This window comes from Oryx dammah, unplaced genomic scaffold (genome assembly GCF_014754425.2).
Source record: "Oryx dammah isolate SB20612 unplaced genomic scaffold, SCBI_Odam_1.1 HiC_scaffold_10, whole genome shotgun sequence".
Classification (NCBI taxonomy): Eukaryota; Metazoa; Chordata; class Mammalia; order Artiodactyla; family Bovidae; genus Oryx; species Oryx dammah.
In genome coordinates, this window is record NW_024070194.1 from 61,146,471 (window position 1) to 61,163,530 (window position 17,060).

At 38.0% G+C, this 17,060-nt stretch overlaps 1 protein-coding gene across 4 annotated transcripts in view; it reads left to right on the forward strand.

The window, feature by feature from the left end:
• NEBL (nebulette) overlaps nucleotides 1-17,060 on the forward strand; it is a 384,633-nt gene that overhangs the window by 317,291 nt on the left and 50,282 nt on the right. For 3 of the 4 annotated variants that reach the window (XM_040248594.1, XM_040248595.1, XM_040248596.1), the window contains 5 exons: nucleotides 1,641-1,751; nucleotides 4,411-4,521; nucleotides 8,658-8,768; nucleotides 14,961-15,071; nucleotides 15,239-15,349. The exons of the other annotated variant lie outside the window; for it this stretch is intronic. In XM_040248594.1, coding sequence (XP_040104528.1) covers nucleotides 1,641-1,751; nucleotides 4,411-4,521; nucleotides 8,658-8,768; nucleotides 14,961-15,071; nucleotides 15,239-15,349 — 555 coding nt within the window. The remainder of the gene's footprint in view (nucleotides 1-1,640; nucleotides 1,752-4,410; nucleotides 4,522-8,657; nucleotides 8,769-14,960; nucleotides 15,072-15,238; nucleotides 15,350-17,060) is intronic. 4 annotated transcript variants of the gene reach the window in all.

Here is a 17,060-nt window from a genome sequence, read left to right on the forward strand (position 1 = left end):
AAACAACATCAAAACAGGGCAAAATGATAATTTATTTCTTCTTTTTATTTGGCTGCACTGAGTGGCTTGTGGGATCTTTATTCTCTGACCAGGAATTGAACCCCGGCCTTGGCAGTGAAAGCTCCGAGCCCTAACCACTGGACCTCCAGGAAATTCCCAAGAAATGATCATTTCTAGACAGCACAACCCTCCTAGGAATTTAGTAAACATTACATGTGCTTTGTTGAAATGTTATCATTCATCTTCTCAGACAAAGAAGACTCAGAGATGATACAATTATATAAGAAAAAGGGCATGTAGAATACTGTGGCTTGTTGAATTTCAGAGTTGTTTAATTTCTTCTTCAGGGGAGAGAGGAGAAAATAATTACTTGTATTTTTCATATCTCGTGTTTTCTTGAGCCAATAAAGGTTAATTTGATCAAGAATGGTTCAGTGACTGTTTTACCCGAGTCAGTCATTTCTTTTTAAGTGAATTGACAGAGCAAGTAAACTTGATCAAAATTCAAAAGCCCTACAAAAACTCACATTTAATGGGATGGCTCACTGGAATATCTTTTGTTCTAGTCTTTTTGGGCTACTCTAACAAAGTACCACAGACTGGGTAGCTTAAGCAATAGAAACTTGTTTCTCATAGTTGTGGAGGCTGGAGGTCTGAGGTCAGGGTGCCAGCATGCTGAATTCTGGGGTGCAGACTGCCGCCACCTTGTATCCTCACATGATGGAGAGCAGGGAGAGGAAGGAAGCAGGCTTGTTAGTGACTCTTTGAAGGACATGAATCCCATTCATAGTCTCTCATGTATGATGGCCTCATCTAATTCCATCACGTCCTGAAGGCCCCACCTCCTAATGTCATCATGTTGTGGGTAGGAAGGTAGGGGTTCAACATATGGGTTTTGGAGGCACATATTCAGTCCATAGCACCTTGTCTGCATTTTGAGAACAGTATATGAAGTGTTGTATGTGTCCTTCACATCACCTTCTTCTCTTTCACTGCTAATTGCTGTTAGTGATCATCCATGTCCGTCATTGCTAGGGCCAGATTTCAGATTAATTTCCCTCTGTCTTGTTGTCAGTGATCCACAGCCCAGATAAAGGTTTCTACTTTCATGAGCCATTTGCCTTTTCTGGAAGTTTAAGACTGTATGAAATTGTCAGGTAAATGTACCTGAGAGACACAGGTCTCAAAAATCATGTTGCTTTTCTGACAACAACATGAAGAAGGAGGTACTGATGTCTCAGGCTTACCCTCATTCTCTCCCGGCCCTGCTGCACTCCACTTCCCTGTACCTCTTCCTCAGTCACAGGAACACCCCCGCTGGGGACCCTTGTACCATTCTGGTCTCATGGTTCCTTGAATTTTTTCCTGTACTAGTTCACTTACTTTCCTCTCACCAAGAAATCCTGGAATGTAAATGCATGATTAATATATCCTATTGTTGCATTTCTGTATTAGGAATGATGGTAGCTTGTGATCTGAGATATTATGTTAAGATTGGAGTTATTTTCCTGTTAGTAAGAAGACTCAGAGATGATACAGTTATATAAGAAAAACATCAATTTTGTTCCAGGAACTCTTGTTATCTTTTCAACTGTCACTGGTATTTTCTAAATTTAAAATTATGTGGTCTTATTTTACAGAAAGTTTACAGAGAGGATTTTGAGAAGGATATTAAAGGAAGGTCATCAATGGATTTAGACAAGACTCCAGAGTTTTTACATGTAAAGTACATCACCAACCTTCTGAAGGAGGTATGATCCTACTATTTACTCTATAGTTCTGCAAAAGAAATAGCCCAGAAAATATGCACTAATCAATTCTCTACTAATTCTCTAAATCAGTGTTTGAGTTATTCATCCATTACTCTTTCCTTCACTTTGACCTTTACTAATAGAGTTTTATGTTTTCATTAAAAATAGGAAAGTGTTAATATTTCCATTTAATGTTGAAGGAATAAATTACCCAGATTCCCTTGAAAAACTTGAAAAATACTTTGATTTTATGTTTGGCTTGTAGCTTAGAAGCTCTATAAGTAGCTTTATAGCAGTTCGTTTTTTAAAAAAATATTTTCAGTGTGGATGAGGTTAGCTTGATTCTCTCAAATTTAGTTATTATAAACCACATATTAGTACCAGCTTTTTCTGTAACTTCTCAGCAGCGTTCTCATGACATTTGATATCAGAAATGAGGTGATGTGTGAAGGTCTGGATAAATGGTACATTTATAAGTGGCTTGTGTGCTAAGTAGGGAAAAAATAATATATGTAGCATATACAGCATAAGAATTCATTTCCATTTTTCATTTTATACTCAGCAGCATTTCCCCCCAACCCCTAAACTTAGTGGTACATTTTGGCTCACAATGTTATTAAATTTGTTGAACATTAAGGCCCTCAAATCTAACAATTAAAATTATTATGTTCACAGTTTAAAAGTTTTGTTTTTGTTTCTGCTGTTTTTTTTTAAATAGTTTCTAAGTAACTTGAAACTCTTTCAGTTCTTTGTTTAAATAGTTTCTCTTTACATTAAGAGAAAGCATCAGAGAACCCATTTCATCCTAAATTTTGAACTGAAGAAACTATCCCTGAAAGAAGTGTCTTAAACCAATAGAACAGAGTATAATTACCTGCAAAGATGTTAATCATTGTGAACTTCTTTAATAACGAAATACCAACTGGCTTTAGCATTTAACTACTCGTAGAAATTTAATGTGATTCACTGTTGTAATGTATGCTGGGCTAAAGTAGGCATATCATGGAAGAGAACTCTTGCTACCCTATCTCTTCTCACTTCTAGTTCCTATAAAATTTTTTGAAGTTAAAGGCTGACCACGTGACAACTTCCTGCTGTTATTGTCTTCTATTTAAATAGTATGCACTATTTACATGAATTTTTTAAAAGAGAGTTTTTATTATTTATATACAAATGAAAATGTGAGATCTATTTTGAGAATTGTAAATGACTTTAATACACATGCTATTGCCATTTTCTTTTATTTTTCTCTGTGAATGAATCTTATTTTAGACTTATTGATTTAGAGTGTTGCATCAGTATAAGAAAAAAGCCCAGAGACTATGATTAAAAATCTTTTAATTAAGTTACTGATACTGATATCTAATTTTAAAAAGAGACTCATGACTTAATGAAATTGTGACTTCGCTTTAAATGTGTAAGCATTTAGCTTCAAATTGTCTTTGCATTCTTTATGGTTTTTGCATTTCTGTTGTGATATAATATATCTTTTTATACTTAATTTGATTCCCTCAATTGTCCTTGATACTGGTATAGCAAGTATTTTTATTTTCATTTTGTCCATGTGAAAATCAAGGCTCAGTTACCTAAAGTCCTCTTGAAGGTCACAAGACCAACAAGTGAAAGAATCCAGGTCATTTGACTCCAGAGCTCTTTCCAAAATTACATGCAGGTCATTACAGTGTCTTGTAGGCTATTAGTTAAGCAGAGGACCGGCTAATTTAATTAAACTGGACAAAGAGAAAATAACATCAAATGAACCCTAGAATTAACTAGAACATGATTTCTTATCCTTAAAGGAAGTTTCATCTTTCATCTGACAAGTTAATCATAAAGGCAACTTAGCTGAATTAGATTAAGATAGACATTGTTTTCATAATTCAATTAGTAAGAAGACAGAAATTCATTAGCACAAACTAAAAAAACCATATTATATGTACAGATTAAAGACATTTGGATCTACTTAAAATATTATGTTAAAATGGGTAAAATTCAGACTATATATTATCAATCTGTAGGAAATTATTTGGTTTTACAAATCTTTGAATAAAATGGAAACAAAAAATTGGCTACATCAGTCCTTTTGATTTTGTAATTTTTCATTCCTTCCAATTATGTTCTTTTAATGATTCATATTTTATAGACAACTTTCAAAGAAATACTTCAAGTTCTTAGTAAAAAGCATGCATTCTTAAGACTTTCCTTACCATTTAAAGGGAAGAGGGGTGGGATGGTTAGGGAGATGGGTGGGGCGGGGAAAGGTTCAAAAGAGAGGGGATATATGTATACCTATGGCTGATTCATGCTGAGGTTTGACAGAAAACAGCAAAATTCTGTAAAGCAATTATCCTTCAATAAAAAAATCAATAAATTTTGGAAAAGGAAGATATCTTTTAAAAATATGGCTCCAATATGGTACCAAAACATGTGGGAAGACAGGATAAAAGAAAAAAGATTGATAGTATTGGCAACCACACAACCATGACTAAAAAAGAAAATGAAGTATCTGTAGGAAATAAAGAGCAGGAATGCTCAGAAATCTGGTTCATTCCTTTCTAGAAATATTTTCTTTCTGTGGTCTGTGGAAACACATGTGAAACAGTGTATAAATTAAAGAGTTTCCCAGTAAATTTCAAACAGTAATATTCTTGTTTCATAGAAAGAATATAAAAAGGATTTGGAAAATGAAATAAAAGGGAAAGGAATGGAGCTTAATTCCGAAGTACTTGATATTCAAAGAGCAAAACGAGCATCTGAAATGATTAGTGAGGTGAGTTCATTTATTTAACGATTGAGAATCTATGAATTTTCAGCTGATTTCCTTGTCTGTAATTTTTTCTCAGAGATTATACAGTTGGCCTTTGGACAAAATGGACGTAAACCGTGCAGGTCCACTTATACATACTTTTCAATTGTAAATTCTGCAATCCTCCACGGTCCATGATTGGTTGAATCTGTGAATGCTAAGGAACCTCGGATGTGGAGGAACCTCTCGTGTGGAGGGCTGACGATAGTAATAGGGGAATTAACCTTCTTGTTGTTTGTGTTCAGTTCGGTTCAGTTCAGTCGCTCAGTCGTGTCTGACTCTTTGTAACTCCATGAATTGCATCACTTGAGGCCTCCCTGTCCATCACCAACTCTCGGAGGTCACTTAAACTCATGTCCATCAAGTTGGTGATGCCATCCAGCCATCTCATCCTCTGTTGTCCCCTTCTTCTCCTGCCCCCAATCCCTCCCGGCATCCGGGTCTTTACAAATGAGTCAACTCTTTGCATGAGGTGGCCAAAGTTAACTGTATATAAATGTTCCACAGCTTTTATGTGTAAGATGGTAATAAGCAGTTATGTCCTAGTAATCTTTTTGCAGTCAATGCATTTTTTAAAAAAACGATGCTCACCATCTCCTATGTGGTATGAGAAAAATGAACATTTCCTTATTTCAGAAAGAAATTCTATATACTTAGCCAAAATAATTGAATAAAATTTAACGTCATCTTTTAAACTAGTGAAAGGCAGATTAGGAAGGTGGTCTGTTAGTAACTACAGTTTAAAAGTTCACATGCTCACTGGCTGTCCCAGTCCTTGGCTAGCTACTGAGTCCACTTGAACCTCTTTATAAAATGAAAGTGGCCGTTACTCACTTTACATGAAATTTTTAAGAATGAAGTGCCTCTGAAGTGCTGTAAGTCCTTTAATCCTTGTGTTATCTCATTACTTTGATAGCAAATAATGACACTGTCTTTGAGGAGAGTCTCACTGACTTTAACAGTGAAGAAATTTAAGACTTTATCCACATATGTCAATAAACCACAGTAACAATAATGATGATCACAGTGGTGATGTTGATGTGATTGTATTAGTCAGGTTGCAAATAATAGAAACCCAAGTCAAACCTGATTAAGAAACTGTCTTGGTTTAAGAACAGAGAAATCTGAGGATCACATTCAGGTTGAATTTGAATGCTGTCTCTTTTCCTTCATCTCTCTCTTCTGTTATCTTCACTCTTGCTTTGCTCTTGAGAGGCTGTTTCTGTGTGACGGCACCTCTTCACAACAGTCATGTCTAACTCTTTGTGACCCCATGGACTATATAGGCTGTGGAATTCTTCAGGCCAGAATACTGGAGTGGGTTCAATTCAGTTCAGTCACTCAGTCGTGTCCAACTCTTTGCAACTCCATGAATTGCGGCACGCCATTGCAGCACTCCCTGTCCATCACCAACTCCCGGAGTTCACTCAAACTCAAGTCCATCGAGTCGGTGATGCCATCCAGCCATCTCATCCTCTGTCATACCCTTCTCCTCCTGCCCCCAATCCCTCCCAGCATCAGAGTCTTTTCCAATGGTCAACTCTTCGCATGAGGTGGCCAAAGTACTGGAGTTTCAGCTTTAGCATCATTCCTTCCAAAGAACACCCAGGACTGAACTCCTTTGAATGGACTGGTTGGATCTCCTTGCAGTCCAAGGGACTCTCAAGAATCTTCTCCAGCACCACAGTTCAAAAGCATTGATTCTTCGGCACTCAGCTTTCTTCACAGTCCAACTCTCACATCCATACATGACCACTGGAAAAACCATAGCCTTGACTAGACGGACCTTTGTTGCCAAAGTAATGTCTCTGCTTTTGAATATGCTATCTAGCTTGGTCATAACTTTCCTTCCAAAGAGTAAGCGTCTTTTAATTTCGTGGCTGCAGTCACCATCTGCAGTGATTTTGGAGCCCCCAAAAATAAAGTCTGACACTGTTTCCGCTGTTTCTCCATCTATTTCCCATGAAGTGATGGGACCAGATGCCATGATCTTAGTTTTCTGAATGTTGAGCTTTAAGCCAACTTTTTCACTCTCCTCTTTCACTTTCATCAAGAGGCTTTTTAGCTCTTCTTCACTTTCTGCCATAAGGGTGGTGTCATCTCCATATCTGAGGTTATTGTTATTTCTCCTGGCAATCTTGATTCCAGCTTGTGCTTCTTCCAGCCCAGCGTTTCTCATGATGTACTCTGCATAGAAGTTAAATAAGCAGGGTGACAATATACAGCCTTGATGTACTCCTTTTCCTATCTGGAACCAGTCTGTTGTTCCATGTCCAGTTCTAACTGTTGCTTCCTGACCTGCATATAGGTTTCTCAGGAGGCAGGTCAGGTGGTCTGGTATTCCCATCTCTTTTAGAATTTTCCACAGTTTATTGTGATCCACACAGTCAAAAGCTTTGGCATAGTCAATAAAGCAGAAATGGATGTTTTTATGGAACTCTCTTGCTTTTTCCATGATCCAGCGGATGTTGGCAATTTGATCTCTGGTTCCTCTGCCTTTTCTAAAATCAGCTTGAACATCAGGAAGTTTACGGTTCACGTATTGGCTGAAGCCTGGCCTGGAGAATTTTGAGCATTACTTTACTAGCATGTGAGATGAGTGCAATTGTGCGGTAGTTTGAGCATTCTTTGGCATTGCTTTTCTTTGGGATTGGAATGAAAACTGACCTTTTCCAGTCCTGTGGCCACTGCTGAGTTTTCCAAATTTTCTGGCATATTGAGTGCAGCACTTTCATAGCATCATCTTCCAGGATTTGAAATAGCTCAACTGGAATTCCATCACCTCCACTAGCTTTGTTCATAGTGATGCTTTCTAGGGCCCACTTGACTTCACATTCCAAGATGTCTGGCTCTAGATTAGTGATCACAGCATCATGATTATCTTAGTTGTGAAGATCTTTTTTGTACAGTTCTTCTGTGTATTCCTGCTACCTCTTCTTAATATCTTTTGCTTCTGTTAGGTCCATACCATTTCTATCTTTCATCTTTGCCTGAAATGTTCCCTTGGTATCTCTAATTTTCTTGAAGAGATCTCTAGTCTTTCCCATTCTGTTGTTTTCCTCTATTTCTTTGCATTGATCACTGAGGAAGGCTTTCTTATCTCTTCTTGCTATTCTTTCAACTCTACATTCAGATGCTTATATCTTTCCTTTTCTCCTTGCTTTTTGCTTCTCTCATTTTAGTGGAATTAAAAATATATTTAGGAAAAGTCACACTCACCCCAGAACAACCCACCCAGAGTTGATGGATTGAGAGAGATTAGAGGTAATTCCTTAAGGGAAAATTGTGGAACTTTTTGCCAGAAGAGGCAGAAACGACACTGTCCATTGTGATGTCTTTGACTGACATTGTCACCACACTTATCCATAACAGTAATTTTCTATAAATTTTTTTTCTGTTATGCGTGATATATCTAGTGACATTCAGAGTTCAGTTTTTTAAATTACTTATCAATAATACTTGGGAAATGTTTTTTAAACTCTCAGTGGCAGAGTTCATCCAAAGAAAGTTGACAGCAAGACAGTGGCAGGAACACCAATAAACCAGGCCTTAGGATGTGGATATAGGAGTAAAAAAGTAGAAAAAAAGCTATCAATTACTGAAAACCCACTCTGTTCTGGGCAGTAGGCTATATGCAGTCTCAATGATCCTCACAGTGATCCTGCACAGAGGAACTATAATCCTCATTTTGCAGATGAGTAAACCAGAAATGTGAAGAAACAGTCCCAGTATCACACACGTGGCCTCGAGTGCTCTAACCTCAAAGTCGGTCTTCTTTCTAAAACATCAACTCAATTAAACTTGCCTTCCGATCCTTCTGGCCCCAAGACAGTTGTCAGTGAAGACTGTCACCTGGCAATTGCCTTTATATAGCAAAAATCTTAGAGTGTATAAACTCTTCTTCAGTGAGGATAGTGAATATAGTTCTAAGCAGCTCAGAAAATTTAGGTCTAGGTGATCATTCATAGTACAAAGTAAGCTCTGTTTTCTTCTTTAAAAAAAAAAAACAAAACATGTTCAGCCATTTTTGGTATCATTGAATTCAGATATGTCTTTGTCCCCTCAGTGTCTGAGTATTGGAAAATATTGCTTTTTTATAGAAAGAATACAAGAAAGACCTGGAATCAGAAATTAAAGGGAAAGGAATGCAAGTTGGCCCTGACACCCTTGGAATTCAGCATGCCAAAAGAGCTTCCGAGATGGCGAGTGAGGTGAGTATTGAGAGTGAGCGATGTAGACCTTGAGGCTCCTATTTTGGAACTTTGCAAATCATAATAACAAACTGACTAATACATGGACTTTTTCAAAGCTTTCTGTGACTACTTCAACAGTTTGGAATGGAAACCATTCGCAATCATCATGCTTACTGGAAAAATTTATAGTTTCTGCTTTGCTCATTAACTTCAAGTATGTCAAAGAAAACTTGGAGAAGGGCATTTTAATAGAACACACAGACACAGACACGGATACACTTTTTTACTTTATCCCATAATACAAGTTTCATGTTAATTTTACTCTATGGTTAATATTTTCATACCGTCTTTTCTGAGGATGGATCATGTGCTACTTGGCAGATTTCATTTCCAGCCCTGTGAGCAGAACTTGAAAATCACACATTGAGATTGTAACATGACAATGATGCTATTTTCGTTTGTTTGGTGGTGTGTTCTCAAAATATGCTCGGTGGACCTCAACAGTGTGTCTGAAATTTCTGTAGAATCAGCATTTTGTGTGGAAGTTCATTCATCTAAAACCATTTCTTCTTCATGTAATACATGAACGACAGGGTATTGAGGTTTTGTCTTAGATGCTATGATGTGATAGATATAAAATAATAAAGTTGTAGGAGTCAGATCTTATATGTATTTTTCGAATGAAAGAACCCAGAATCAGTTCCACATCTCTTGAATTCCCCCAGAAATTTTGAAAATATAGAAGGCCCACTGGAGCAGAGAGTGTTTGGGAAGAGATGATTTAGAAGAAGCACGTGTAAAGCGAAAGTTGGGGTGCAGGCTAAGGGCTACAGCTCCCGTACCTTAAGGCTGGCTGGGGTTGAGGCTCCAGTAGCGCTACTCTGAGAGCTACGATGTGAAGTTTGCAGTTAGGCAGAGCTGGCTTAGGACTGACTCCCACCCAGGGAATCTGGAGACTGAGAAGTAGCTGAATAACTACCAGGGGAGTTACTGCTGTGCTGAGATCTGCCTCCATCCCCAGGGTTAGATACTGGCCAGGGGAATGGAATGGTGATAACTTTGTTTCAGACACAGAAACTAGGCATGGCATAGAATTCTTGACCAAAAGGGATTCCATCTAGAAATGGTGGGAGTGGGGTGGGAGGGTGGGTGCATGCTGAACAGAGACTCGAAAACCTTCTGCCTCTAATTCTACCCCTAATTCTGTCATCCTCCTGAGAGAGAGCCATTGTTAGGGATTTTCTGTAGAGCCTTGCAGATCTATTTTTCTGTGTATATAGATAACTATACATTTGTGCACAAGGAACTAAAAAAAACCTTAAATAAATACAATGTACTTTGTGCTTGCTGTTCTCACTTAATATCATGGACCCTTTTCCATGTTCAGTTCAGTTCAGTTCAGATCAGTCGCTCAGTCATGTCTGACTCTTTGCAACCCCATGGACTGCAGCATGCTAGGCCTCCCTGCCTATCACCAACTCCCGGAGTCTACTTAACTTTTGTGTGTTTAGTCAGTGATACCATCTAACCATCTGTCGTCCCCTTCTCCTCCTGCCTTCAATCTTTCCCAGCATCAGGGTCTTTTCCAATGAGTCAGTTCTTTGTATCAGGTGGCCAAAGTATTGGAGTTTCAGCTTCAGCATCAGCCCTTGCAAAGAATATTCAGGACTGATTTCCTTTAGAATGGACTGATTGGATCTCCTTGCAGTCCAAGGGACTCTCAAGAGTCTTCTCCAACACGACAGTTCAAAAGGATCAATTCTTCAGTGCTCAGTTTTATTCATAGTCCAACTCTCACATCCATACATGACTACTGGAAGAACCGTAGTTTTGACTAGACAGACCTTTGTTGGCAAAGTAGTGTCTCTGCTTTTTAATATACTGTCTAGGTTGGTCATAACTTTCCTTCCAAGGAGCAAGTGTCTTTTAATTTCATGGCTGCAGTCACCATCTGCAGTGATTCTGGAGCCCAGAAAAATAAAGTCTCTCACTGATTCCCCATCTATTTGCCATGAAGTGATGGGACCAGATGCCATGACCTTAGTTTTCTGAAATGTTGAGTTTTAAGGCAACTTTTTCACTCTCCTCTTTCTCTTTCATCAAGAGGCTCTTTAGTTCTTCTTCACTTTCTGCCATAAAGGTGTTGTCATCTGCATATCTGAGGTTATTGATATTTCTCCTGGCAATCTTGATTCTAGCTTGTGCTTCATCCAGCCTGACATTTCTCCTGATGTACTCTGCATAGAAGTTAAATAAGCAAAAAAAAAAAAGAAAAAAAGAAGAAGTTAAATAAGCAGGGTGACAATATACAGCCTTGACGTACTCCTTTCCCAATTTGGAACCAGCCTCTTGTTCCATGTCCAGTTTTAACTGTTGCTTCCTAACCTGCATACAGATTTCTCAGGAGGCAGGTCAGGTGGTCTGATATTCCCATCTCTTTCAGAATTTTCCACAGTTTGTTGTAATCCACATAGTCAAAGGCTTTGGCATAGTCAGTAAAGCAGAAGTAGATGTTTTTCTGGAACTCTCTTGTTTTTTCAATGATCCAACAGATGTTGGCAATTTGATCTCTGGTTCCTCTGCCTTTTTAAAGTCCAGCTTGAGCATCTGGAAGTTCACGGTTCACGTACTGTTGAAGCCTGGCTTGGAGAATTTTGAGCATTACTTTACTAGCATGTGAGATGAGTGCAATTGTGCAGTAGTTTGAGCATTCTTTGGCATTGTCTCTCTTAGGGATTAGAATGAAAACTGACCTTTTCCAGTCCTGTGGCCACTGCTGAGTTTTCCAAATTTGCTGGCATATTGAGTGCAGCACTTTCACAGCATCATCTTTTAGGATTTGAAATAGTTCGACTGGAATTCCATTACTTCCACTAGCTTTTTTCGTAGGGATACTTCCTAAGACTCCCTTGACTTTGCATTCCTGGATGTCTGGCTCTAGGTGAGTGAGCACACCGTCATGATTATCTGGGTTGTGAAGATCTTTTTGATATAGTTCTTCTGTGTATTCTTGCCACCTCTTCTTAATATCTTCTGCTTCTTAACATCTTCTTTTCCATGTTACTTCATATAATTCTGCCTCACTGTTTTAGAAAAATTGTGTTCTGTAACATGGATATAAACATGTAGCCATTTGCCTTTAATGTCCTGCAGGGCTTCTCTGCTGACTCAGAGGATAAAGCATCTGCCTGTGATGCGGAAGACCCAGGTTTGATCACTGAGTCAGGAAGATCCCCTGGAGAAGGAAATGGCAACCCACTCCAGTATTTTTGCCTGGAGAATCCCATGGACAGAGGAGCCTGATGGGCTACCATCCACGGGGTCGCAAAGAGTCAGACACGATGGAGCTATTACACTTTCACTTACACTTAGGCATTACCACATGTCAATGACACTTAAATGTATTATAACAGGGACTCTACATAACTTACTGAACATCTTCATTTTTTCCTTAGGTCTGCTTCCTTCTTTCACCCCTTCCTTTGCAGGTGGTATCAGTGAAATCCCAGAAGTTACTTTGATTCCTATTGTCAGCAAGTTTTATTGACTCCACAACCATAATGATTTCCTAGATCCATCTACCTCTCCCCACTTTCGTCCAAGCCAGCATCTCTATCTCCTGGATCATTGCAGTAGCTTCCTAAGCAAGATTCTGCTTCCAACATTAACCTCTTTCTCTACCCAGAAGCCAGAACAATCCTTGAAGAGTTAGGTTTTATGATTGCTCCCACTGAAAACTCTCCAGTGGTTTCCAGTCCTGTGCAGTATGGGCACCATTCTCCTTGCTCTAGTATGATGCCATACTCCCCCTCCTGATCATTCTCAACCCCTGTACCCTTCTTCCCTTGCTCATCATATTCTAGTCTTAAAGGCTCCAGGCTGGCTGCACCGCCACAAGTTTTACAGTCTCTGTACAGCTCTGTTTCTTCCTGAAAGTCCTTCCCCTTGTCTTTGCATGGCTGGCTCTTTCTTGTCCTTCTTTTCTTAGATTTATTACTATTTCCTTATGGTCGCCTCCTTGGGCTTCTGAGTAACTGACTATCTAGCAACTATCAAATCACTACTTATATTTTCTGTTATTTTTGTTATTATGAAGAGAGTGCAATATCCAGTATTCGTTCAAGGTGACTTTCATTAAGAAATCTGACTCAGGCTCTTGGAACATAGATGTCATCATATTTTTCTTTTAAGTTTTTCTAAGTTGTAAGATATTTTATTATGCATCAATATTAGCTGATGTGACTAGAGTCCATGTAGTCTGTTTATGTGCTTTTGAATGCTTTTAGATTTGAAAATTCATATTGGAAACATTAAATGACATATTTCTACCATGGAATTTTGGTGGTAATCTATGATCAATACCTCAGTTTCTACATATATTGTCTTTCAAATGAAGTGTTTTGCTTTTGGGCCTTAGCTAAAAACAGAGCTTTTTACAGGCATAGTGATAATTTAATATTATCAGTAGGAAAGTTAAACATTTTTACTTGAATGTTTAACTTTATTATTATTTCACTTCAGTGAAGTGAAACTGAGACTGTAAGTCAGTAAAAATAGGCAGATTTATGGGTAGATAGTAAATAGCATTTCTCTAGATTGAAATTTTTGTTTATGACTTCTCTAAATTTACAGCATCACAAATAAGCAAAGCAAAATTTACTTTATAGCATGGAATCACAAATCTTGGGTATGTCAGCATAATAGGAAATAATTATTTTTGAAGAAATTTAATAGGATATAGTCAGTAGTTTCCTTTTAATATAATTCTCATTGAAGAATAACATACATACAGACAAATGTTCAATTATAGGAATAAGAATAATCAGAAGCTTTAAAATGTGACAAGAGTATTTTAAGACAGTTGTGTCTGTGTAATCATGACATTTTATAGGTAACAGATAATCCAGCTCAAAAAAGCAGATAATTTTTATTGTTCTTGTGACCCAACAGTAGAGGAATTCTTGGGCATGGCTTAATCTAGGACTTACACAGTGTGATTCTGTTTTAGTTTCCAACTTTATCTTCTCAGGCAGGCTTTCTTCTCCCATGTGCAAGGAGGCACATGGCAGCTCCCAGAGCTGCAAACTTCTCCATTCATGTCCAGAAGGAAAGAAAAGCCTCTTGATACATTGCGTGGAAAGAGAAACGTTCCTTTCCTTAAATGTACCAATCATGAAGGGCCAGGGGTGGGATGTAACAATTTTCTTCAGCCCAGTAGGGTCCTTGCACTGGGGCCAGTCTCAGCCAAGTTGCTGGGCTTAGAATAGGAAGCAGCTAATTGCCCAGTGACAAATCAAGGCGCGAATGAAGGAAAAACAGGAGTGAGGTTCTAGGAGGCAGCCAGCAATTATTCACTACAGAATGAGATACGACAATTTTTTAAAATCAATACATATTTAATTAAATGTTTTCAAAGTATAACATTTTGTCAACTAGTCAATAGCAATGTAACACATGTATTATCAAGTTACATATATATTATCTTCCATAAGAGATATAATTATACTTTAATATAGTCTATTTACTATGGATTGGGGCTTTTGCCAGTAAAGACGAGAATATACCAATGGCCAATAAGCACACGAAAGGATGCTCAGCATCATTACCATCAGTGAAACGCAAAAGAAAGCCACAGTGATGTATTACTTCACACCCACTAAACGGCTAGGATAAAAAAACACAGATTATAACAAGTGTTAGTGAAATTGTAGAGAAATCAGAACCCTTCTTGTGTATTGCTGCTAGGATTGTAAGACGGAATACCCACTTTGGAAAACAGTTTAGCAGTTCCTCAAAAGGCTAAACAGTTACCATATGACCCAGCAATTTCATTTCTAGGTTATTTACTCAAGAGAAATGAAAACTTATGAGATGTGACATTTTTACACTCATGTTTTATTGATATTCATCGAGTTATATATTAACCAATATTTTATCACTTTATTGAAATATAAAATATTTTCTTTCACCTCCCTCTGTTTTATTTCTTAAGTCAGGTTAGTAGAAAAAAAGCTGCCTGAGTCCTGTGGTCACTCCAAGTTGTGTTCTGCCACAAATTAAGTCTTTGTCGTTTCATAGAAAAAAAGAAGTGAATTTAGGTCCAGTTTATTTCTAAAAGCCGTGATCTTGATATCAAAAATGACATCAAGTTTTTCAACGCAGATTTTCAAATTATTGTAAGGCCCTAATTTCAGGTTTTATTTTCTGCAGAAAGATTATAAAAGAGATCTGGAGACTGAAATTAGAGGGAAAGGCATGCAGGTGAGCACAGACACTCTCGATATCCAGAGAGCCAAGAAAGCATCTGAAATGGCCAGCCAGGTAAGAAACTAATGGGATGCAAAGTTTAAAACAAACATATCAAATTGTATACAGAAGAAATATAAATGGTGTTTCCACATGTGTGACATTGAGATTCAAACATGTAAATATCTGCACTGCTATGGAAAGCCATGCAAAGCTCTGAAGATTGTTTTCTGTTCTTTTAGAGAGAATATAAGAAAGACTTAGAAAATGAAATTAAAGGGAAAGGAATGCAAGTGAGCATGGATATCCCAGATATGCTTCGAGCCAAGAGGGCATCTGAAATCTATAGCCAGGTTGGTAGAGAATGAAGATGCTCAGGATAATATATTCTGAAATATTGGCACCTTCTGCTCTGTGTGTCTCTATGATTTGTGTCTTTTTGAGGGCTTTCTATTCAAAGTCAATGCACTTTATTATAAAGTAACCACTGACCAAACTTGATTATCTCAATAATGAAAGGGACAACGGCTGTAGATTCAGCTCAGCAAAACTTACTGAGCATCAGAGCATCCCTATTAGGTCCCTCTGTATTAAGTCCAAGGACATTTTGACCTTTTTATTTCCATTTTTTTATTCCATTGTGAACTTGGCTCTAATGCTTATCCTTCAAAAAATACAAAGAATTTTCTTTTATCTACTTCATCATGCATATTTTAATTTAAATAAACAACTTAGAATAAGTTAAACTGTACAAGGTATAAGGTGAAATTGAAGATTAACCAAAATTTAATGTAAGATCTAAGTTTTGTTGATAAAATTTAATTTGCCAAGTATATCTGTGACAAATCTGCCAGAAAACTGGATATAAGAGAAATAATGACTACACGTGAAAGTATATCATGGAAGAAAAAAGTTATTGATAAAATCTGATTTGGGCAAAGTTATTCATTAGTGAATAATTTATTTGTTATAAAAAGAATGAATCCAATGGAAAAGTAGTATGCTGATGCTGTTATGTCACTTCAGTCGTGTCCGACTCTGTGCGACCCCATAGATGGCAGCCCACCAGGCTCCCCTGTCCCTGGGATTCTCCAGGCAAGAACATTGGAGTGGGTTGCCATTTCCTTCTCCAGTGCATGAAAGTGAAAAATGAAAGTGAAGTTGCTCAGTCGTGTCTGACGCTCAGTGACCCCATGGACTGCAGCCTTCCAGTCTCCTCCGCCCATTGGATTTTCCAGGCGAGAGTTCTGGAGTGGGATGCCATTGCCTTCTCCAGGAAAAGTAGTATAGGGGAATGAAAAAAAAATAAGGTAATGAAGAAATTGGATTTGGCTAATAGGGTTTATGTGGAAATAATTTTTAACAAAATTTGACCAAATTTGTCAAAATTCTGACTAACAAGCAAGGAATTGAAACATCCACTGGTTCAAAATTAGAGTGTCACAGAACTCAGGTTCAGGGGCTAGTCACACAAGGATTCAATATTGACAGACAAGTGTGAGTAAAAGGAAAGATAGCTTTGCTGAGGAGGCCAGCAATCCTGGGGAGAAGGTGGACTCATGTACCAAAGAACCAACTATCCCTTGCTATCAGGGGCAGGAGTTTTTAAAGGGGAATTTTAGGGGTGTATAGGCAAAGGGAGCTGGTGATGGACAGGGAAACCTGGTGTGCTGCAGTCCATGGGGTTGCAAAGAGTCGGACATGATTGAGCAACTGAACTGAGGCAAAGGGAGGGGAGCTGTGAGCAGAGAAGAGTCAGTTCTGACAGTCGTCTTGAAATTGATCATGTGATGGTCTAATCAGTGTCATCTTGATTGTTTTAAGTGCAATTAATCTTCAGTTCCAAGATTGGTTTGTTCCCCTTTCCTTGAGTCCAGTTCTCAAAACTGTGGCAGCTTATGTCATGGCGATAGTCTATTTCATCATGTAGTTAACTTATTCCACCTGGTGGAGGTTTCAGCATTTACAAAGCAGCTCAAAGGATATGGCTGAAAATATTCTCTATAGCTCTTCAGGAAGAACTAAAGGTCCTTGACTGTTTAATGACTAAATTTTATTTGGTCT